Source organism: Lynx rufus, unplaced genomic scaffold (genome assembly GCF_022079265.1).
Source record: "Lynx rufus isolate CCGP_SWC_20201006 ecotype Redwood Valley unplaced genomic scaffold, mLynRuf1.p SCAF_25, whole genome shotgun sequence".
In the NCBI taxonomy this organism is placed as follows: Eukaryota; Metazoa; Chordata; class Mammalia; order Carnivora; family Felidae; genus Lynx; species Lynx rufus.
In genome coordinates, this window is record NW_025814840.1 from 17,926,077 (window position 1) to 17,949,706 (window position 23,630).

A 23,630-nucleotide genomic window follows, 5' to 3' on the forward strand; every position below is an offset into this window, starting at 1 on the left:
CTTGCAATAATCCTTCCTTCCTTCCTTCCTTCCTTCCTTCCTTCCTTCCTTTCTTTTTCTTCCTTCCTTCCTTCTTCCCTCCCTTCCTGCCTCCCTTCCTCCCTTCCTTCTTTCCTTCCTTCCTTCCTTCCTCCCTCCCTCCCTTCCTTCCTTCCTTCCTTCCTTTAGGGGCAGTGCAAGTGGGAGAGGGACAGAGAGAGAGGGGGGACAGAGGATCTGAAGGAGGCTCTGCAGTGACAGGGTGAGAGCAGCGAGCCCGATGCGGGGCCTGAACTCACGAACCGCGAGATCATGACCTGACCCAAAGTTGGACGCTCAACGGACCGAGCCACTCAGGCGCCCCAGCACGTGCAGTAATGCCGAGGGGGAGAAGCCAGGGACTGGACTGAGAGGCAAGGAGAGAAGGAGTTCACTTGGAAGGCATGCCAGGAGAACAGAGAGGCACTCCAAGCCCCGTGGATGGTTCACAGTCCCACGTTCGACAACCAGAATCAGACAGGCTTTCCTCTAGCTCCCGACAACATACGGGGGCCGTTCCAGGTTCCACACACGGCACCTGCACATCGACATCAAGAACAGGCAGCACCTTGGCCTTTGCACTTAGTGTAAGAGAACATGAAAAGGAATTGCCAGCCATAAAAAGGTGTTGGCTGCAAGGGTCACAGCGTGGATACCGGAGGAAATACAACAATCACCATGAAGGGGGAAAACGCCGTGGAGAACAAACCTGCTAACGCGGAAGCCACTGTGGCGATCAGAAATCTCTCCGTGCTTAATAAAACACATTCAGGGATGGATAACGGAATGGTTTTAAAGACCACGTTGAACTGTTTCCAGATCCCAAATGTCTGGCCTCTATGCAGGCTTGTGCCCTGAATTCCAGATTTTCACGTATCTCCACTGCCCACTTGAGCCTCCCACTTGGATGCAAAGTTCCCTCCTGGCTTTGTAGCAAGGCTGCCCTACCCACGGCTGACGTTCATGCAGCGCCTACTGTGTGCAGGTCACCGTGCTGAGGGGCGTACAAGTGTTAACCCATTCATTCCTCATCGCGGCCCCATGACATGCCCAACTTATACCTGAGGAAATTGGCGCAGGGGGCTCAGCGCTGTGCCGAAGTCGGGCAGCTCAGAAGGGACACCGGGATTTGAACTTGGGCAGTCGGTAGCAGCACCCGCTAGCCCTCCTGCTCCTCCTCTCAGGAAGGGGCGAGTCCCTTCTTCAGGCTGTTGAGACAAGGTCCTTGGCCTCATCCTTCAGCCCTCCACACCCAACCGTTCAGCATCACCTCGACTCTACCTTTAAGATGCATCCAGAATCCAACCACTTCTCATCAGCTCTTCTGCTAACCCACGGCTCTGAGCCAACGTCAGGGTCCCTTCCGGGGGTTTCTCTGCTTCTGTTCTCGCATCTCCCACTCACACCCCCAAAACAAGCCTGATCCTAACACAGCCACCTTGAAAAGACCGACGCTTTGCACACCTAATTCAGACGATGTTCCTCTGCTCTAAAACCTGCAGCGGCTCCCCTCTCTCAGAGGAATACCCAGCGTCCTTACAAGAAGCCTCCAAGGTTCCCAGGGGTCCTGACCCCTCTCACACCTCCTCCTCCCCCTGCTCAGCCACGCCGGCTTCCCTGGCCACCCGGATATGCCTGGCACACTCCCTCTTCGGGGACTTTCCCTTGCCACGTCCCCTACAGGGAATCTTTTCCCTGTTATCCAGATGGCACTCCCTTGTCCCTCCCTCAGATCTTTGCTACATGCCTTCCTGCCAGTGAGAGCCTTCCCTAATGACCTGTTTACTTTCCCCCGGTTTTACTGAGATATAATTGGTATAAAGCATTGAATAAGGTGTGCGGCATAACGATTTAACATATACTGTGAAGTAATTAGCACAGTAAGTTTAGTTAACATCCGTCATCTCGTATAGACAGACACAAAGGAACGAAGGGAAGAGAAACTTAGTTTTCCTTGTGATGAGAACTCTTAGGGCCGACTCTCTCAGCAAGTTTCAAACATGCCACACAGCAGTGTTAACGAGAGTCACCGTGCTGCATAGGACACTCCCAGTACTTATGGATTATTGCCACTGGACGTTTGTGTCTTTCGATCACCTTTCTTCAGATCTCCCTCCTCCACCCCCACCTCTGGCAATCACAAACCTGATCTCTTTTTCTAGAAGTTTGTTCTTCTTCTTCCTTTTTTTGTTGGATTCCACATATATGGGAGATCGGAGAGTAATATTTGCCTTTTTCTGACTTATTTCACTTAGCATAATGCCCTCAAGGTCCATTCATGTTGTCACAAATGACAGATTTCCTACTTTTTTATGGCTAAAGAATGTATCATTGTGTGTGTGTGTGGTGTGTGTGTGTGCATGAGACATTTCTTTATTCATCCACCTATGGACACTTACACTGCTCCATGTGTCGGCTGTTATAAATAGTGCTGCTATAAACATTAAAAATGATGCTGCTATCTCTTTGAGATGGTGATTTCATTTCCTTTGGATAAATACCCAGGAGCAGAATTGCTGGACCAAAGAGTAGTGCTATTTTTAATTTTTTGAGGAACCTCCATGCTGTTTTCCAGAGTGGCTGCACCAGTTGGCATTCTCACCAACAGCGTGTAACAGTTTCCTCTTCTCCACATTCTCACCAACATTTCTTATTTCTTGTTTTGATGATAGGCATGCTAAGAGACGTAGTGGTATCTCCTTGTGGTTTTGATGTACATTTCCCTGAAGATTAGTAGTTCTGAGTACCTTCTCATGTACTTGTTGGCCACTCATATAATTTCTTTGGAAAAATGTTTATTCAGGTCCTTTGCCCATTTTACATAAAATTACATATATATATGTATTTATATGTACCTATAATATATATGTATTTAAAATTATATACATTTAAAATTTACATGTATATATAAATATATATACTTAAAAGTATATATTTTAATTATATTAAATATTAATAAAATAGATAAAAAAATACATAAATAAAAACACCCAGAAAGAGCTATTGAGTTGTATGAGCTCCTTATATATTTTTTATATTAATCAGATACACGATTTGCAAATATTTTCTCTCATTCTGTTGGTGCCTTTTCATTTTGTTGACTGTTTCTTTTACTGTGCCTTATCACTTATTTAATATTGGACCTCTGACCTTGACTATCATACTCTCTGACTCCACGCTTAGTTTATTTCTCTCTGTTGCATTTAACATCTTATTATCATAGAGTTTAATCACTCGTTTTTGCTGTCTTCCACTCCTACCCCCTCAATCTAAGCTCTAGGCAGCAGAGAAATTTTACAATCAGTTTTGTTCATTATTGTTTCCCTAGTGACCAGAAAAACACCTGTCACACAGGAAGCTCTCAAATGCTTGCTAAATGAACGCATGAATGCAAGAGTCAAAAAAATATATATATATAAAACTTCAAATCTGAGTGCAATTTTCTTATTGGGGTATTCTTTTAACAGATTCAAATTTCCAAAGACGTGGATTTTCTTCTCCCATCATTGCCTGATAGAAGAAATCACAGTTGATCCAGCGTAGTTGAGTGTTAATTTTAAGTCTGTACTTCTATTTTTACAGATTGGGATAGAGATCGGGGTTCTCAAAGATTCGGCCACACCGCTTAGCACTCCAGGGTATGTGGGGACTGGTCAGCTCTACCAGCGAATGGGCAGATGTTCCAAGTGCAAGAACGCAGGTACCGTGAGCTGGCAATGCCGCTCCTCTCAAGCTCATCAGAAAAGTCACAAGTGATCTCTGAAATCACAGTGTTCCAGAAAAAGTAAAATATACAGCCTAAGGGGCTGAGAGAGTCGAAACACATTTTACACTGTTTTGACTGTTTCCTAAAATAGACAAAATCCTTCCCATTAAAAAAGAAGAGAAAAAATTTTAACAGTTACATGGTGGTGGCGAAGCAACGGGTTTAAGACGGTGGCTGAAACAGGATGGTTTGTTCAGACCCAAAGATTCATCACACTTACCAAGCAACATACTGAGGACCCATTCTTCTTGCACTACTTTCCTTTTGAAACAGGTGGAAATCGCTATTTCAGTTACTTCCTCAACTGTTTTCGGTCAATGCCAACACGATCCAGGGTTGCGCTGCACGACAAGACCCAGACCTACAAGACCTCAGCACAACAGAGCTGTTCAGACGAAGAAGGCTGAACGTCTGCCCTCAATGGCACACACGTATCGAGAGCAAAGCTCTCAAAGCTGATTTCACATATACACAAGCTGCTCGTCACACACGATAACAATACGATAATATTCTGTGGGGCTGTTTGTAGTTTATGAACCTCTTTCAAACATATCTGAGCCTAACGACTATGTGTAAGATGGATAGGGCATGCACTGCTGTGGTTTCGCAGATAAGAAACTCAGGAGTTTAGAGAGATTGTTCCGACCTCAGTCTGGGAGTTAAGTGACAGAGCCATTAACCACTCAAGTCCACAGCTACTTCCTTTTCTCCTTTTTCTTTTTTTAAGTTTATTTATTTATTTTGAGAAAGACAGGGAGAGTGAGCGTTGGAGGGGCAGAGAAAGATGGGGGGCGGAGAGAGAGAATCCCAAGCAGGCTCTGCACTGTCAGTGAGGAGCCCCTTGTGGGGCTGAAACTCACAAATTGTGAGATCGTGACCTGAGCTGCAACCAAGAGTCAGACACTTAATCGACTGGGCCACCCGGGCACCCCCATAGCTATTTCTACTTATTCGGACTGGGGATAGACAGTGCTGCTCAGAGAAAAATTTATGAACCGTCAAGATTCAGACTGAATTTGGATTCCAAACAGAACACTCAGGGTTTTTTTTCCCTGCTTTCAGTAATAGCAAAGTTCCTTGGTATAGACCAATCTGCCCACAAGAAGCAACTAGAAATGTTGGATGAAACACACCAAAAAAATCTATTTGAAGGCACTGGAGAGTTAACAAGGCAGCTGGGTGTTACAGGGCCGGGTTCCCAGAAAGAAGAGAGGCCCCCAGAGTAAGGCCAACATTCTCTGATCCCTCCTCCCCTCACGCGGCGTGAAGCCGATAGACTGGAAAAGCTAAGCAGAAGTGATGGCTTTGCAGGAGGCGAAGCAAGGTAAGTTTCTGCAGGTGTCACGGAGCTGTGGAGGCCAGAACTGCAGTTCGGGTCTCGCCAAGGAAAAAGGGGCTCTAATAACCATCGCAGACTTCCAGGTGGAATCCCAAAGGGCTCCCTTCCAATAGCAAAAGAGAACCGGGAACTCATCAGTGTTTTACAAAAGACTGAAACCCAGCTGATGCCAGCTCAGTGCCACACCTGCCCGAGGCGATCTGCCCTTTTTCGCCTGTCACAGAGCAAAACGAAATCCTCTTTGGAGGATGAAAACATCAAGGAGGCCCTTTAAATATCTCTATTATTTGTTCATACACAACAAAATAAAATAACTAAGATTAAGAATTCAGCAGATGGGCTTAAAAGCCAAATAGATACGGGAGCACCTGGGTGGCTCAGTCAGTTAAGTGTCTGACTTCTGCTCAGGCTGTGATCTCACAGTTCATGAGTTCGAGCCCTACATGAGGCTCTGTCAGCCCGGAGCCCACTTCGGATCCTCTGTCCCCTCTCTCTCACTGCACCTACCCACCCCCCACCACTCTCTCTAAAATATGAATAAACGTTAAAAAAAAAAAAAAGCAAAATAGAGATAGCAAAGAATCAGTAAACCAGAAGGAAAGCCAATAAAATTACACCTAGGTTAAAGCACAAAGAATAGAAAAGGATAAATAAAATGGAAAAGAGCACAAGAGGGACACAGGACATGCTGAAATCTCTAACAAAGATGTATTTAGGGCCCAGAGGGAGACAGGAGAGAAAATGGGGCACAAGAGAAGCTTGGCAAAGACAGGAAGCAACAGATTCAGGAAATCTACAAACCCAAACAGGTTCAATACAAAGAAGACACTTAGGCACATTTCAGTGAAATTTCTGAAAACCAAAGACAAAGAGAAGTATCTTTAAAGAAGCCAGAGGAAGAAGTTAAAATGCCTTCAAAAATGCTACAGTAAGATCAACAGTTGATGTTTTACCAGAAACAATGGAAGCCCGAAGACCACAGAATGACTATAGAAAAGTTGCCCAAGCTTCGGTCAACCTGGAATTCTAAATTCAATGAAAATACTTTTCAAAAATAAAAGTGAAGTAAAGGACAAATTTATTTGGAGACAATAAAGGGAGAGAATTCATTGCCAGAAAACTGGCACTAAGAGAAATACTAATAGTTCTGAGACAGATGAAAAATGGTCCCAGGAGGAAAAGTGAAAATTATAAGAAATAAGGAAAAAACATAAATACATGAATAAATCAAAAGGATATTTACTACACAAAACACCAGAAGATGTCCTGTGGAGTTTACACATAGAGAGAATTAGACCATATGGCAATAAAGAGTGTCAAAGAGGGTAGGAGAGCTAATGGGGTCCAGTGCTATGAAGTCTGTGCATTATTCAGGAAATAATAAAAATATTCATTTATATTAGACTCTCATAAGTGAAGAATGCGACAAGCTAACAAAGAGAGAAATACTTAATCTAAAAGAAGCAGGAAAGAGGAGGAAAAGGAACACAAAACGTGGCATAAATAGAACATTGACAGAGATGCCAGTGTTAAACCCAAATACATCAGAACCTGCACTAAATGTAAATGGAGTAAATATTCTAATTAAAAGACAAGATTGTTGGGGCGCCTGGGTGGCTCGGTCGGTTGGGCATCCGACTTCGACCCAGTTCATGATTTCTCAGTTCGTGGGTTTGAGCCCTGCGTCAGGGCTCTGTGCTGACAGCTCAGAGCCTGGAGGCTGCTTGAGATTCCGTGTCTCCCTCTTTCTCTGCCCCTCCCCTGCTTGCGCTCTCGCTCTCTAAAAATATGAATAAACGCTAAAAAAAATTTTAAAAAGGACAAGATTGCCCTTCCCGGACCACCCAGTGGACTGGACTACGCCACTGTCCATTAGCCACCGCCTCTCCCCCTGCACTGCGAGCTCCTCAAGCACCGAGAGGACCTTTGTGCACACCGCTGTATTCCCAGGATGCTGGTGGAAAGGGGACCGAAGAAGAAAGAAACAAAATCACGTTACTCATTTAGGACCATCCGTCTCTGCCCAAACTATAAGCCAGAGTCCCAGCCGGGGGAAACTGAGCCACACGTGTGCACAGGCACTCAGGGATTGAGCTTTCAAAACGTTTGCTGCTGATCTTTTTACGAGAAGGCCTCCACCAGGCCCTTCGGAGCTGCTCACACAAGGCACAGACAGCGTCCACTGTCTTCGCCTTATATCGTCTCCCAGTCCGGGGCATTCTTTGTTTTAGATGCAGAGGAGGCCTCAAACGGTCAAAAAGGGGAACGGATAAGGGGAAAAAGAAGAGTAGCCTGTTGCCGGAGCTGGTTTTTATAAAAACACTACAAATAAAAGCAAGCAAGACAAACACAGAACACAACAGGCTGGTGAACGGTGGCGAGGCCGTGGCCGGGATTGCGTGCGTCAGGCGCGGGTCAGGCCGTGGGATGGGGCGGCGGGGGGCCCGTGAGAGCAGAGAGCCTGGAGGCCGGCCGCCTGCGACTGTCCAGGTGGCACGCAGGTCCCTCCCCCGTCCCCCGGGGAACAGAAACGGAGCACACTCTTCTATCACGTTCCCGAGGAGAACTGACCCCGGAAAGACAGAAGCAGAAACCTTGCTTCTTCTCAACCTCCCGGGATTCCACCAGCAATGGCAGTGGCCAATCGGGATCGATTGCTTTTTAGGTACTTTCGGGCCTCGTGCCTGAAGACCAGGCGTGGGAAAGCCACCTGCCAAGGGCGAGGGCGAGGCGGCACGCTGTCAGCGACTCTGCTTCCCGTGGGGGCGAGGCTCCTGGGCTCTCTGGAGGCGGGCTCTCCATCCCCCCCACCCCCCACTTCTGGAGACTGGCGGATGATGTCATCAGGAGAAGGATCTCCCCACCCACCTCGCAGGAGTGCCAGCAGATTAAATAAAATCAATGCACATAAAAGGCTGAGCGCAGGTCATGACGCTGATAAAACGTCCCAATAAATATTTTGTTGCCGTTACTATGCAACAGAGCTTAAAGCCTCGCTGTTGTGCCGCAGCCAAACCCCCTCTGCCCCACCGGCCACAAATGCCCGCGAGGCCACCTGAAACTCAGAGGGAGCTGGGGGGCCCCTGCTTAGAGAAGCACCTGTCTCCTGTCCCAGGACCCTGCCGGTGGGACACAGGAAGGTGACTTGGGTCTGCCAAAGCAGGTCTGAGCCCCGCTGAGCTGCCGAGGGAGCAGATCAGCTCTGTCCCAGAGCAGCCGCCACAAAAGAGGGTCAGCTGCTCACGCATGTTTGTAAGACGCCACTTTTATAAGAAAAATGTGAAATGAAAACAAAGCCCCGGGCCCCAAGAGACCCCCACCCCCCAACTCAGGAGAAGCCAGACTCCTCCGGAGCCACACTCCTCTCCTCTTGTTTCCCCGGATCTTCTGCTCTCCTAAAAACCAAACTCTGTGTCCCCCTAACATAACGGCCCACACCAAAGCCTCACTCCGAGCAGCTGAGTTGACACAGAAAACTTTTTCTTGGCTTTCACGGTGTTTACGCTCACTGAGTAACAATGAAAAGTTGGACTGTATCTTTCCCCACAACCCTTAATCCCGATTAGCTACTCTTAAAACCACTGACATCAACGCGGACACTCCAGCCAGACTAAACAGCCCAGCCGGTTACTTCAATGCCTGCCCTCGTGTTGAAAGGTTTCTAAAAAATAAAAGCAGGAAAGAAAGAAAAGAATGGCCCCTCAAGAGTCCCCCTCTCTGGGTTTGGGCTGCATTACAGCTAGACGTTTAAGAAACTGGTTCAAAACACAGCCCTTGGGTGATTATCCTGAACGGAACAAAACCAAACCTTACGAGTAACCCCAAATTTACAGACAGAGTAAACACAGTGTTCCTTTGATTTCAAGGCTGCCATGAGGTGTGCACCTTGGACAAACTTCTCGATCCTTTGTGGGATGCAGTTGAGATCACCCGTGGTCAGGAGCAGTACTTCAGTTTTAGACGCAAAAATGTTTCAAAACCCTTCATTTTTAATTTAGTGATCAAAAAAAAAAAAAAAAGAGGGGGGGTAGCACAGAGAGCAACTTGCTAGAAATTCAACTTTTGACACCTGAACAAAATCTGCCCTTTTATCAAGCGGTTCTCGTTTTTAAGGGACTTGGATAAATAAATGGAAAGGAATGGTGTGCAGCTGACAGGGAAAAGAAGAAAACAAGGGAATAAGGCTTTCCGCCCCTAAAGGTTTGTTTGATTTTACTTATATACACAATTTTAAAGCAAACCAGCTCCAGCTTTCCCCAGTAGACAGAACGATACTCTATATAAACTCCTTGGGCTGCGCCTGATTCCCGTACTTGACTTTCCCGTCAGATGCATTTCTAGGCAAACAAAACAAAATACACACGTGTGTGCGCGCACGCACTAACATGAAACAGCGCAAAACTCTTCTGAGTTGGACTCGGGAGGGGCTTTAACACACCCCTCCTCACCCCTACTCTAACAGGGTAACAAGAGTACTCCTCCCCTGGGACCTCAGCACCCAGAGGACTACAGTCAGCGGTCGACCATGTTGGACTGTACTCCAAGTGTTGGCCTTGGCTTTAATTCACAGCTGAATTTCAATGGCGGTCTTTGAGCCTCTCCTCCTTTCTATGTTCGTTGCCCTGGGGGGTGATGTCCATCTCACAGTTTTAAATGCCACCTGTATACTGACCATTCCCAAGTTTACATTCCCACTAAGACCGTTCTGCTGAACACCAGACACATATCCAATCACAGACAACGTACCTTGGACTTAACATGTCCAAAGGTTAACTGCTGATGTGTCCCCCGCACCCGCCCCACTCAGCCCCCTCATCTCAGTTAAGGTGACCCATCTCTTCCCTTGTTTTAGCCATACATCCTGGAGCTCTGCTTCACGGCGTATCACACCCCTCATCGGACCCACTGCCACATCCTGTTGGCTCCCCCTTCCATACATATCTATGTCTGTCCAACGCTGTTCTCTATGATCTTTTGTCCGGGCACTAACAACAGCTTCCCAAAGGTGGGAAGGGAAAGACCTAAATAGTCGGAAAAAGCATTTTCAAAATTCCCATTGGCCTTTAATTTGCTTTTAGCCTTGGTAATTTATTTGAGATTTCAAATAAAATTAAATGAAGTTGGGGGGGGGGGCGCCTGGGTGGCTCAATCGGTTGAGCGTCCGACTTCGGCTCAGGTCATGATCTCGCGGTCTGTGAGTTCGAGCCCCGCGTCGGGCTCTGTGCTGACAGCTCGGAGCCCGGAGCCTGCTTCCGATTCTGTGTCTCCCTCTCTCTCTGCCCCTCCCCTGCTCATGCTTTGTCTCTCTCAAAAATAAATAGATATTAAAAAAAATTTAAATGAAGTAGGGGAATTTTTTTTTTTTTTGAGTGGGCAACTGTACTGTTAAGACTAGGATGGGCTCCTATTTTCTAATTTCTAAGGCTTATTAGAATAAGCCAACATTTCCTGTATGTCAGATCTACATTTCACTCCTGACAAGCTTTTCTAGGCTACTTACTTCTATGTATGTATTTTTTTTTTTTGCGGGGGGCGGGGGAGGGTGCCCAGTACATTTTATGTACTTAAAAAAGGTAAATAAAACATTGCCCAAATATGTGAAGTTTTGTTTTGTTTTGTTTTTGTTTTTGCAAGGCTCTGAACACCTGATGCCTTGTATCTATCCCAAAGGACAGGAAATAAAGGGTGGGATGTAACTGCATTGCTTTTCAGTCCTGGAAGAATGTAAACACGTTATGTTTATTTGGGGTTCATCATGGGGTTCATATGATCTCTACTGCTAAAAATCTCCCTTATTCTTTCATGACTCTTAGTATCACTGATGACTTAGTAGGCGCTCACCATATGTGCTGAGCAATACATTCACTCAACAAATATTTACTGAATTTCCTGAATGCCGTCAGTCGTCCAATAACGATCCTGGCGGCAGTATCTCACTATTCTAATGGGTAAAGACAGATGAACATGTAAATAAGTAAGACATATGGTGTGTGGGTGGTGATAAGAATTATGGAGAAAATCAAGGGTGGGGGCCAGGCGGCTGCACTCCTCGGGGAGGTGGTCGAGGTCAAGGGCCGCCTCGCTGAGGGTGCCTCTGAACAAAATCTCAAGGGAGGAGAAACCAGCACCTTGTAGACAACGTGTTTCTCCTCATGGTAACCAGAGGTGATCGTGTGCCATCATCGTACAAATGCTACCGGCCACAGGATTAAGGACTGGAGGGTCTGGGATCGTGACCAAGATCTATGTGACTCCAAAAACCTTGTTCTTAATGAACCACGTGCATGGCTTTCAGATTCATCACACATGAAGGCTGAATTCAAACGTGTCCATAATCCTAGACGAAGGGAGAGACGGCGAGATGGAAAAAAAAAAAAAAAACCAAAAACCCAACAAAACAAAACAAAACAAAACATTTATGTAGAAGGTCAAACGCTTTAATAGTTCTCAATGAGAGGTATGGTGGAGGTCGGGGGAGATTCACAGAGGCAGCTTGATCTCCTTAACCTGACATTCAGTATGAGCTTACGCTCCGAGGACAGCACATTGGCTCAGTTTCAGGCATCTGACTGACTTGGGGAGACATTAATTTAGCCAAAGTCAAACCAACACGGAAGGCATCCCAGCTGTTCGTTTAACACATGCAAATGAAAATGCCACTGTCACTGGCACTAAAATTAAACTCACCTCTAACACATCCCACCATGGGAAGAATAGTCAAACATCTGCTTGGACAAACTCGTATTTCAAAAAACTGGAAAAAAAAAAGCTATATACGCACATATATTTAATTTGGGGGACTTTGAAGCCCACACACTGATGAGCCATCACAAAGACACTACTTTCTCTCAGCTCTAAGGAAAAGTCACAGCCGAAAAACCACTCACAACCCAACGGTGCAGTGACACTCACACCGTCTCATGGAGATGTGATTCGAAGCAGTTGATTCAAACCACCAGGTAAGGTTTCTGAGCCAGATTCTGCTGGAACGTCAACCACGCTCTTGAGTTTAGGCCAAGCCCCTCTTAAAAGCCACAGTGCCCCTTTCTGGCCTTAAGTCCGCTGCTCCTAATCACTGGGCAGGTTTTTAACAAAGGGGGACCCTCCCCTCCCACTCCGTGCAATGAAGACAACCTTTGTGTCCAGAGTCTGACTCTCAAGGACCGTGTAAGTGCCCCCGAGGAGCGCTTTGCAGAGGCGGGGTGCAGACAGTCTGGTTAGCCTGGGGATGGAGGGGGGGGGTGGGGACACCGGCACTCGTGACCTCTCCCCAGAGATGCAGGCATGTGCATACACACAGCTCCAGGACTCGCAGGGTCCCAGAGCCTCCGTGTGGGCTCCCTGGGGTCCGTGGATCCCAGGTCAGCAAACCTTTTTAGATAGGCTGTTCAACAGCTAACCCTGCTGAATTTAATCGGGAGCACAGCCTAAAGACTGAACAAAGCTGCCTGTGGAAAAAAAAAATGAATGGATTATAGGAGACATTAAACAAAGACCATCTCCTGGACTGGATTTAGAAAAACGGTAAGATTCTTAATATTATGTATCACATATAATTATATATCAGCCATATGTTTCATATATTAAATCTCTCTCTCTCTCTCTCTCTCTCTCTCTCTTTCTCTCTCTGATGCACACACACACACACACACACACACTGCGCACTTAACTCCTTGGTCCAAAAGTCCTGTAAATTTACCTGCTTATGAGCTGCTGTGGGAGCACAGAGCTGTCTAGAACACGCACACGCAATAAAACAAACACGCAAAAAGACCGTTAAGCAAAGGGAGTGATAACCTGGCAGCTAAATGGTTAACCGACACGGTGAAGTCAAGTTCCCCTGAAAGCAGGAGAGGAAAACACCCTTTCCGTGCATGCTACTAATTTACAAAATCAAGCCAAACTTGAAGAAGTGTTCACGTGTAAGGTAGCTGACTGTCGTCCCTCGCCAGCTTACCCTCCTCTCAGTCCCTGGGACACACACGCAGGGCGATCCGATCGCTGATGGGCTCTCTGGAAGCCCAGCGCTGCCTGTCACGGCCTTGCCCCTGTCCTTCTTTCTGGATGCCTCCAGCTCAGGACTCCCCCCTCCTTCGGGTGTTTCCTGACCTTCCCACCTCCTGGGGGCCCTGGCTGCACTGCTTTAGAGCAGACTGTCCAAGCCCTGGGGTACCACCCCCCCTCGCTTCCTGGGTTGCACCTGTTACCCGCCCCACCCCACCCCTGCCCCATCCCCAGCCAGAACGGGACTGGGGCCAGAGACTCTTCTGCCTGGAATCCCAGGACACGAACACAATGTCTGAGTCGCAGCGAATGTGTCATCCATGACGATGAATGACTCCCTAAGTAACCCGGTGAGCAGGAACGCCTACCAAACAGCCAGGAAACAGCTGTCCTCCAAATACAACTCTTTATTTTTTAACAATCTGCAACAAGCCCAACCCCACCAATGATCTCCATGTGACCAGCCTCCCAGTCAGAGCTCTTACCAGCAAGGCTGAGAGGCGTAGCGGCAGTGAGGCCTGACAGTAAGCGGTGACAAACTCACGTTAGAATGCCTGGAGACCTCATCAGCCGAGCCCGATGAACCCCGGAGTGCCCTCCGCCCTCGGGGCCCAGATCCCTGAAGAGTCAAGAGAAGGACGTAGTCCTCCTCTGTCTCTGTGTTTCAGCTCAGTGTCACATCCGCCCTGCCGGGGTTGTTCCTTTCGCCTTTCCAGTCTCTAGAACATTTCTGAGTTAAGCTGTCCTAATAGAGCAAGAATTCAGATTTCCTTCCTTCCGACGACGCTACGAACTATGGCAAATTACGCGTGTTTGGGAAGGGGTTTGAGAGATGACATGCCCTTCTCGTGCTGACCCCCCACCCTCTGGCCAGCCACCCACGGCCTCTCGATACTGCCTTGGGGGATCCGAAAGACTAGATTCCCATCCCCAGCGGGCCTGTCTCTTCCAGGGAGTGGAGCCCCAATGCCGTATGCCTTTTCCGAGTTTTACCGCCCCGTAGAGACACGACGCGCGTTCAGTGTCCCAGAGTAAAAGAAAAATGCTGCGTCGTGGTCAAAGCTACTTACCAGGTGTGGGAAAGCAAGCGGAGGCCCCAGGCCGACACACAGCTTAGTACTTACTGGTCATGTCTGGTGTCCGGGATGGCTCTGTCCATCCGCAGCTTATCACTTTCCACTTGGTTGAATTTGTTGCGGGCGTAGGGGTCCTGCCCGGAGCGGACCATTGTCCCTCCGACGTAAGCTTCCTGGTTAAAGTCCCGCCACCGCACTTTTCCTGAGAGAAAGAGCAGACACAGGGTGTGGGACGAGGGGAAAATGAGAGCAGAGGCCAGCATATGCCACGTGAACGGTGTTACCAGAAGCCCACGGCTTCCTCTGATGGCAGTTTTCGTCCACAAACTAGCTGAAAACAGCCCAAGCAAGCATCGTCACGTGCCCAGATTGGAAAGCCGGATGCTGACAGTTTGCAACGAGACTCGGACCTCCTGTGCTGTCTAGTGAGCGATATTCTGTGCCAGCCAAGGTATCCGTAAGCATGGTTCCACACACACTTGGTAAGAAAGGAGATTGCTACCTGCTTGTTGCACCTTTCCAGGGATTACGGTAAGGCCCAGAAGCATCCCAGACACGGTGAAAAAGATAATGTCCAAATTACACGCAAGGTTATCCTGTCGAGTCACATCGGGTGACACGAAAGTAAGTGTTTAAACGTGACATGACAAAGAACAGGCGATCCCCACATCCCTCGGTGAGACGCTCTCAGGGCTTCTTCTCGAAGCTGCTGCCACGTCTGACCCCACGAGGAGGTGAGAGGAACCAATCCTAGCACGGACACCTTCTAGCACACGTTTCAAGAGGGAATGGGGCCAAGGTGACCTGTCCATGCGTGGGTCAGCCCTGACTCGTGATCAGATTAGCTGCTGCCACTCTAGAAGGCCAAGCATGAGGTTCTCCAAGAACACGACAGCGGAGTGGGGAGTTCGTACTGGGACCTGGGGTAGGGGCAGTACTGGCTGTAGCTGGATCTAGAGGAAAGAGCACTGCAGGCTGGGGCGAGGCTGGGCAGGCCTGGGCATCATGAAGGCAGACCCAGAGACACAGCAAAGGCATCAGTGCTCAGAGGGAAAGACAGAAGGAAAGACCGACTCAAGGCAGAGAGAATATTCAGGACTTGAAGTTCGCCCTGGCTTTTAGACCCCTGTCTACTGCTTGCTACCTTTATGATCTTGGGCAGGTTTTTAAAATTTTATTCTTTGAAATAAGAGTTTCCTAAAGATCAATGAACTTAAAACAATGAAAAAAGGTTTTTCGTGAGGACTGAATGGCCTACTATGTGCCAGTTTGGTAGGTGTAGCAAACTTGAACCAAACTCAAAAAAAAAAAAAAAAAAAGAAAAAAGGAAAAGATTAACAAACCTGTCCCCAGGAAGCTTATGAAATTCCCAATGGTCACAGTGCTCTGAAGAAAAGGCCTTAAGGGGCAAATAGTTCTGGCATCGTTTTCTGTGGGGTGTCTGATAGGGGCTCTAATGTCCGAGTAGACACCCAGACAAAGGGAGGGAGTGGGCCACGGAGCCCTCTGGAAACAGCATAGGAAAATGCTCAGGGAACTGCGGTGCAAAGGCCCTGGGGTGGCAGTGAACTACCTTACCCCATTCAGGACCGGCCAGGAAGCCAGTTTAGCAAAGAGTGAGGTGCTGGCCAGAGACGTGAGAGCAGGCCTGTTGACAGCTACCCACAACAGGCACATGTGTGCAGGCCACAGGTCTTCTGCCTCCTGTCAAACGCTGGGCTGTTCAGTTAAACTCAACAATACCTACATGCGTGCTTTTCCAACATGGATCTCTCCGCGTCCAATCAAAGGCACGTCCCGTTTCTTTCTCTAGTTCAGAGATGAGGAAACTGAGATTCGGTTACATGAGATCTGTTCAAGGCCATAGAGTAAATTTTCTATCCACAAGCTCATCTGTTTCTTGCTGCGATTGTCCCGCGAGGTCAGAACCCCCATCTCATCACAGCTGGTTGCCGTGGAAATGATGCTTGGGGTCACAGAGGTCCGGTCTCTCAAATGGAAAAGCAGTTTCAAAACTCATGAGCTCCCTGGCTATGACGACGCCGTGCCCCCGACAAATGTCTGGTTAGGTTATGGGAGCTGGCCAGAGTGTCAGCGTTTTCTCCCGCCTAAAATAAAACGTTTCCAAAACACCTTTTTGGAAACATGCCTTTCATGCTAGGGCAACCCTGGAAATACTTCTGGATCCTCCTCTCTCCCCACCTTTCTGCCTTCACCCTCACAGACTCTTGAGGATAGCGAAGAAAAACACCACCCATCTGTGCTTGGGCTAACACAAATCAGAGCCTCAGCTAAGATCTAATTCTGCAGTACTTACTACGGAATCCAAATGAGCTGGTTCCAACTAATGTGTAAAGGCCGGAATATTCGTTACTACCACGAGGAACCAGGAACCATGGAGCCCCAGCCACAAGCAGAGAAGGGACCGTCACCCAAGAGAAGTTCTGTCTGTCACTCTGCTTATGCTCTCCGTGACCCTCACCGGGAGCGCTGGGGACAGTAAGAAGGGAGTCAGCTTACTCCTGGCCTGTGTGGGGCAAGGCTTCTGCTGAGTTCCTGGGGCTTCAATCCCACCTATAGATCTCCTTGTAATAGAAAACCTTCCCCCCTTCTAGAAAAGACATGAGGACAGCAGAGGGTTTTACGGGGTTCCTGATGTCGGGTGACTGTGGGGACTTGGCCCCAAGCCATTGGTGTATACGAAGTGTGGACTCTATGCTAGGCATTGTGTTGGCTCCTGCAGATACAGTGAGCAAAAACAGACCTGATGCCTGCCCAGTGGAGGTCATGTTCTAGGAGATGGAGGGAGACAGATAATAATAAAATGACTATACCAATCACTGTCTCATGAACAACTGAGCTAGGTGTTCTGATACTGAGAAATGTAGTTCTACGGAGGCACCTAACAGAGGAAACCGATGTAGACAGGGGGAGTAGGGAAGGCTTCCCCCGGGGAAGGAATATTTGAACTGAGAATTGAAGAACGAGTAGGAGTAATGTAGGAGAAGCCATCCTCCAAAGACTGCAGGAACCCCCTCTGAAGCAGCCCACAGTGACTCCTTCCGACTTGGGAACATCTTCCACAGGACCCTCGTGGACTCTGCCTTGCCTTGGGACAATTTTCCCAAGGCATGCGACCATTTTACTGGAGACAGGTTATAACTGGTTTTTCTGTCATGGAAGTTCAGCAATATGTCAGAATACGGGAGGGACTCTCAAACACGTTTGACTATGACACACATTTTATATCATGTCCCCGACACATGAACACACATACGTAGGCACACAATTGAAATGAAGGTTTCAGCCTTCCTCTGTGTGAACAGATGGATCTATTTGACCTGTTTTGCTTACGTGGGTGCAGCACTACAGAAGTGGCTTCATGCTCGAATAATGGGTCACACCCCATAATCCGAAAACCACGGGGCTAAAGAACCGTTATAGAAATCAGTTCTGTATTATATCGAATTCCTAGGGCTGGAGCCACCCAAAGAGCAGAGGCAGGAAAGAGAGAGCATGGCTCTCAGAGGGCAGGCGTGCCCCATCCCAACCCGGGCATTAGGGGAAGCAGCCAGGTGCAGAGACAACGGAACAGGCTGGGCCTCAGTTACAGGTTGGGGAGAAACAGTCAAAACAACAGGTACAATGTCTGAAGAGCCTGACTTTTATTTTTTTTTTTAAATTTTTTTTTTCAACGTTTATTTATTTTTGGGACAGAGAGAGACAGAGCATGAACGGGGGAGGGGCAGAGAGAGAGGGAGACACAGAATCGGAAACAGGCTCCAGGCTCTGAGCCATCAGCCCAGAGCCTGACGCGGGGCTCGAACTCCCGGACCGCGAGATCGTGACCTGGCTGAAGTCGGACGCTTAACCGACTGCGCCACCCAGGCGCCCCTGAAGAGCCTGACTTTTAAAAAATGCCGTTCACAAATCATCGTGTACTTCTTTCACTGTAAAATTTTTCGAAAGTGCATTGGAAATGAAGAGCTTTAGAAAACAAACAAAAAATACACGAACACCTACAGACAGTGAACTTGGCTGGCTAGGCAGAAGCAGAGGCCATGAAATACCCCAAAGATATAAAACTGTACAAGAAAAGGGGGCGCGGGGCGCCTGGGTGGCGCAGTCGGTTAAGCGTCCGACTTCAGCCAGGTCACGATCTCGCGGTCCGTGAGTTCGAGCCCCGCGTCGGGCTCTGGGCTGATGGCTCGGAGCCTGGAGCCTGTTTCCGATTCTGTGTCTCCCTCTCTCTCTGTCCCTCCCCCGGTCATGCTCTGTCTCTCTCTGTTCCAAAAATAAATAAAAAAAAAAAAAGGGGGTGCCTGGGTGGCTCTGTCAGTTGAGCGTCTGACTCTTGATTCCAGCTCAGGTCATGATCCCAAAGTCGTGGGATCGAGCCCCGCATCGGGCTCTGTGATGAGTGTGGAGCCTGCTTAAGATTCTCCTTCTCTCTCTCTCTCTCTCTCTCTCCCGCTCCACCCCCTCCCCTGCTAGTGCTTTCTTGCTCTCTCTCTAAAATTAAAAAAAAATTTTTTTTAATTAAAAAAAAAAACAAAACTTTGCAGGAGAAGCCAGAAAGCAGCTCCATCACCAAAGACCATAGAAAACCACCTGCGATTAAAGAACACACGAGGAGAAAGTGGGCATTATCCTAAGAACGCCTGGGAAAATTGTTTGCTTATTAAATGAGTGATGAGAGTATTTAAGAAGAAATCCATTTCTGGACGACAGACAGATTCTCTGAGAAGGAGGAGCTGTGCGGCCCCATGAGTGTGGAAGCCTAGGCTTCTGTCAAATAGACTCTTCCCAAAGATTCCTGCGCGGGCGGGACAAGCCACCTGTCTGCGACCTCGCGCTGACTTATGGGGCTGGGTGAGGATCCCCACCCCGATTCCGGATTCCAGCCCTCTCTCTGGCAGCCTCCCTGGGTCCCCTGTTCCCCTCTGTGAACAGCACAGCCGGCTCAAGCCTTCCCTGTCCTTCAAGGTCAAGCTCCTCTGAGAAGTAGGATCTTTGGATCTGCCCCACCCCCAATGCCTGCCACAGGCACACCCCCTCCCTCCCCTCCCCTCCCCTCCCAGCTGGACTGGGAAAGAGTTCCTCACCCGAGGGCCAAACCTCCTGTTTTGTTGCTAGTTCTTACCCACAGACGCCAGCACGAGACGCACACCGCATGCACGAAGACTGGCCACCCCTACAGGTGGTCTCCACCTGGGTCCAAGGCACCTGAGACTGATCCTAAAAAAGCACCGCAAATCCTGCACGCTGCTCGGAGGAACCCAGCCTCAAAACGGCTCTCAGGGGTGGCATCGCTGTGCGGACACCCGCATCTGAGAAGCGCTCTCCGCCCGTGCTGGACAGCGGCTTTTCTGTTCGTCTGGCTGACGGCCCTGGTCAGATCACGGGTCCCGGTGCAGAGAAGCTGAGGACGCGGGGTTAACAGCGGTCCCATGCCAACCCCCGGGACGGATGGGGCTTGGAGGCCCACAGCCAGCGTTCACGGCACACAGGCTGAGGAGCAGGGGCCCAGCTCACCCACCCTCCCTGAGCCTCTAGTCTGTATGCCATCAGAACATTCTGCCTCTGAAGTTGTTACGAAAAATGATAGTGATGACGGCGATAATAATTCCTAAGCCACTGACAACCGACCGTCCAAAATGAACTGGCTTAGTAGGCGGAACGGCTAAACACAAACACAATTACCTCCACTTTGCGGGTGTGGCCGCCTCACTTGGGAGGGTCGCCAGGAGCTGCTGAGCCCGTCCAGCCCCTCCAGGGGGGAGTCCCACCTCTGCAGCTGACCCTGAGAAATGAGTGGGAAGCACTGCAGGGGATCCTCGTCTGCCAAGGTTCCTGTGGGCACCTGCCCAGGTGAGCACAGGCCGGAACGTGCAGGCCAACAGAGTCCACACCTCCCTGCTGCCCACGGGCACCTTCTGCCTCTGATCTTAGGGAGAAGGGGGCCCGTGGCCAAGTTCATCTAAGTCTGCGCCTCGTGATCAGCGAGGCCCCTCAGTGTCTCACTTGAGTGGCTTCGGAATTTCTTAGGGGGGATATCCCAGGGGCGTAGGCAGGAAGTACAGGGCTGAGCAGCCTATCTTCCATTCCTCGGGGTGCCCCCCCTGTCCTGACCCCTCCCCACCCTGAGGCCAGCTGCAGACGGAGATGCCACCCTTCTGCCCAGAAGGGGAAGGGGAGGGAGGGAGAGGGTCTCCCTGTGAAGGCCATGTGTGCGTGGGACAGGGTGGGGTGGGTTTCCCGTGGAGCCCCAGAACCCATGCTGTCACATCTTATGGCTGGAAGATTCTATTTTTTTTCTTGAGAGAGAGAGAGAGAGAGAGAGAGAACACTCGAGTGGGAGAGATGGGCAGAGAGATAGAGAGAGAGAGAATCCCAAGGAGATTCCACACTAAGTGTGGAGCCTGATGTGGGGCTCGGCCTCATGACCCTGGGAATCATGACCTGAGCAGAAATCAAGAGTCAGAGGCTTAACCAAGCGAGCCACCCATGGGCCCCACGAAAACTCTCTTTTAAGGGGCATCTCAGCCTTTTGTTCCTGCTAACATTTGCAGTCCTGGGGAACTACTCAGTTCGTAAGACGGCCATTCTATTTTGGGCAAACTCACTGTAAGGAAGTTCTTAATTCTGGAGAAAACATTCACTGCCTTCTGTTTTCCCCAAGCTGGGTGAAACGGGCCAGTACGGAGAAGATGCCAACCTTGAGCGAGTGAGCACACATAAAGGAATGTAGCCTCTGTCCTCGAGCTGTATATGTCATTAGTGGGAAAGGTACGCCAACAAGTGGTGTGGACAAGGAATCTATAATCCAGGGACAGGGGCTCAGAAAAGTCCCCAGAGAAGGGGCATTTGGGCTGGGTCTTGAGGCACGAGCAGAAGCCTGACGCACGGAAGGGCTGTGTGGGAAGACGCGACAGGATGGAGGGAAGGACGTGTGAAGACAGGGGTGACAGGAGAGGAGAAGGCCAGTCCGTGCCCAGCCCCGAGGCTCACCCCTGGCTCAACTGCTCAAACTATAGGTCCACATTCTGGGGAGCACAGAAGTTTCGAGCGGGTGAGGGCCGATCAAATTTGCACTCCAGGAATACAATTCTGGCCGCAGGAACAAGGATGGACGCTCAGAGGGGGAACCTCCAAGGTACAGACGTAGACGATCCCCCCCAAATCACCTGCCCCCTCAGCTCCCTGCTCAGGAAGACCCTGCCTGCACCCGAGGATGAGTCCCGGGTCCCCACAAGCACATCTTTTCTCCTCGAAGCCCAGCCCTCATGGACCCTGAACCTGTGAGGGTCTCGGCTCACCCAGCGCAAGGTAGGGCTGCTTCTCAACATGGCCACCACCTCCCAGAGGCCCTCGCGTGTGTCCGCAGCTGTGGCCTCGTCCTAGGCCACGCCTCTTCCCTCTTCCTCACACAGGACTCCATTCCAGCCACAGCTGTTCCACAGACCTGCTCACAGAGGGCCTTGAAAGTGCTCCCTAACCCTCTAATAATTTAACTCCGAATTCTGCCGAGGACGGGGCCCAAGTCCACCCCTGAAAACAGAGATGACCGCGTATGCCCCGTCCTCCCCCTGGAATTGCAGACAGCCGTGGGTCCTCGCACACCTCTTCACCCAGCTGAGCCCACAATATCCTCCTAATGCATGGGTGCCCTTTTCCGTGTGAATATCAGTGTCTATAGAAAGGCGATGGAAACTGAATGGAAACTGACGAGCTCTGCACTCTCTCCTTGATGCCCTGGCTCTGAGCGCAGAGGGTGGGTGGAGTGGGGACTGGCCCTACTCTCCGGCCCGTCCCCCAGCCCCGGTGCACCTTGCACCCGCTCTCTTCGCTGCCTGGTTTCTTTGCTCTTTTTTCCCTCCGCTTCTAGGCAGCGGCCTCAAATCTGCCACACGGTGCGTGTTGAATAGCGCCAAGCAGTATCCCGCAAATTGCTTCTATGGCCTGCCATCCCCCGAAGCCTCGGCTTGTCCTGTCGCCCCTCTCACAGATCCGTGGTGGAGCTGGAAACCTGGGCCTCCTCTGCTGCCCGCCCGCCTGCCAGATCCGGTCTCTGCTGGGAGCAGAGGCCAGTCCAGGGAAGGGCCGGCTACTTCCCACCGCCCCCCACTCCCCGCACCCTCGGGTTGACCTCCGAGGCCTGCCAGTGTGGGCTAGCTGAAGGGCACGGTCCCCTTCTTGCCTTCTAGCACAAGAAACAGTGTCTGGAGACGGGGGAGAGTGAGGCCCGGGGCAACCACCTGCTGGGACAAGAGCCCGGGCCTGAAGGGAAAGATCAGACCCTCATGAGTCTCTGCTCGAGGGCCCCGTGGGGAAGGGGTCCCTAGGGTTGGCAGTGAGAAGACACTTCCAGCCACCTGTATGTGCTGGTCCATGCCTCAGACACGTACGTGCCCGCTCAGTGCCAGCCGTTTCCACAGTGCTTCCCTGGCCACACACACCTCAGCCCCAACGATTTCTTTTGTTTTCTGTTCCCGTCTTTTTAATTTTTAAAAATGTTTATTAATTTTTGAGAGGCAGAGAGAGACAGAGCGTGAGCAGCGGAGCGGCAGAGAGAGAGGGAGACACAGAATCCGAAGCAGGCGCCAGGCTCCGAGCTGTCAGCACAGAGCCCGACACGGGGCTCGAGCTCACAGAAGGTGAGATCATGACCTGAGCCAAAGTCGGAAGCTCAACTGACTGAGCCACCCAGGCGCCCCTGTTCCCATCTTTGACTCACGTGTTACACCTGCCCACTGACATTCTTCTGTTACACCTGCCTCCTTCACAGGACAAGCTTTGCAGCCTGAAGTTTCTTGAATCCAGAGTTTCTTCTCTCCCTCCTAATCCCCCCCAGCAGCCTCCTGAGCTACTTCTAAAAGCTTTTCCCAATCTTTTTCTTCCTAGTTGAGGATTAGCAGTCCACCCGCCACACACACATGCCCCAATCCAATCCACACGGGAGGACAGCAGGGCACCCCGCGGGCAGAGAGACCAGCTGGTCCTCATAACCATGCATGGTCCACGGGGCCCAGTCGGAGGCTGCAGGCGGGACAGGTGCTGAGGTCCATAGGGGGGAGCCCCCTGCTCTGTGGCCTGAGGTCAGGGCCCGTTCCAACTGGTGCGGGGGTCCTAAGTGCCACCCAGGACAGCATTTCCACGGGAAAGCTCATTCTCCTCTCCTAAATAACCAACCCTACAACTGATCTTTTGGAAAAGACACTTTTAAAGCCAGGGAATTGCTCGCATTTGGAGGACTCGTTCAGTTCGTTTCAGTTTAAAAGAATACATTTCCAAACCATGCCATTTCTTTCTTAAAAGTTTTTCCCCTAGGCCTCATCTTTAAGGAAACAATGACCTCCATCTATGCAAATGAACTTCCAAAGGGTTAACCTCACAAAACTTGTGAAAACCCAAGTGCTGACATGTG

General features: G+C 49.9%; 1 protein-coding gene across 2 annotated transcripts in view; it reads right to left on the reverse strand.

Moving 5' to 3' along the window:
* The window catches only part of GALNT2 (polypeptide N-acetylgalactosaminyltransferase 2), a 193,097-nt gene that overhangs the window by 55,162 nt on the left and 114,305 nt on the right, over positions 1-23,630 (reverse strand). For both annotated transcript variants that reach the window (XM_047088639.1, XM_047088640.1), the window contains exon 3: positions 14,252-14,405. In XM_047088639.1, coding sequence (XP_046944595.1) covers positions 14,252-14,405 — 154 coding nt within the window. The remainder of the gene's footprint in view (positions 1-14,251; positions 14,406-23,630) is intronic.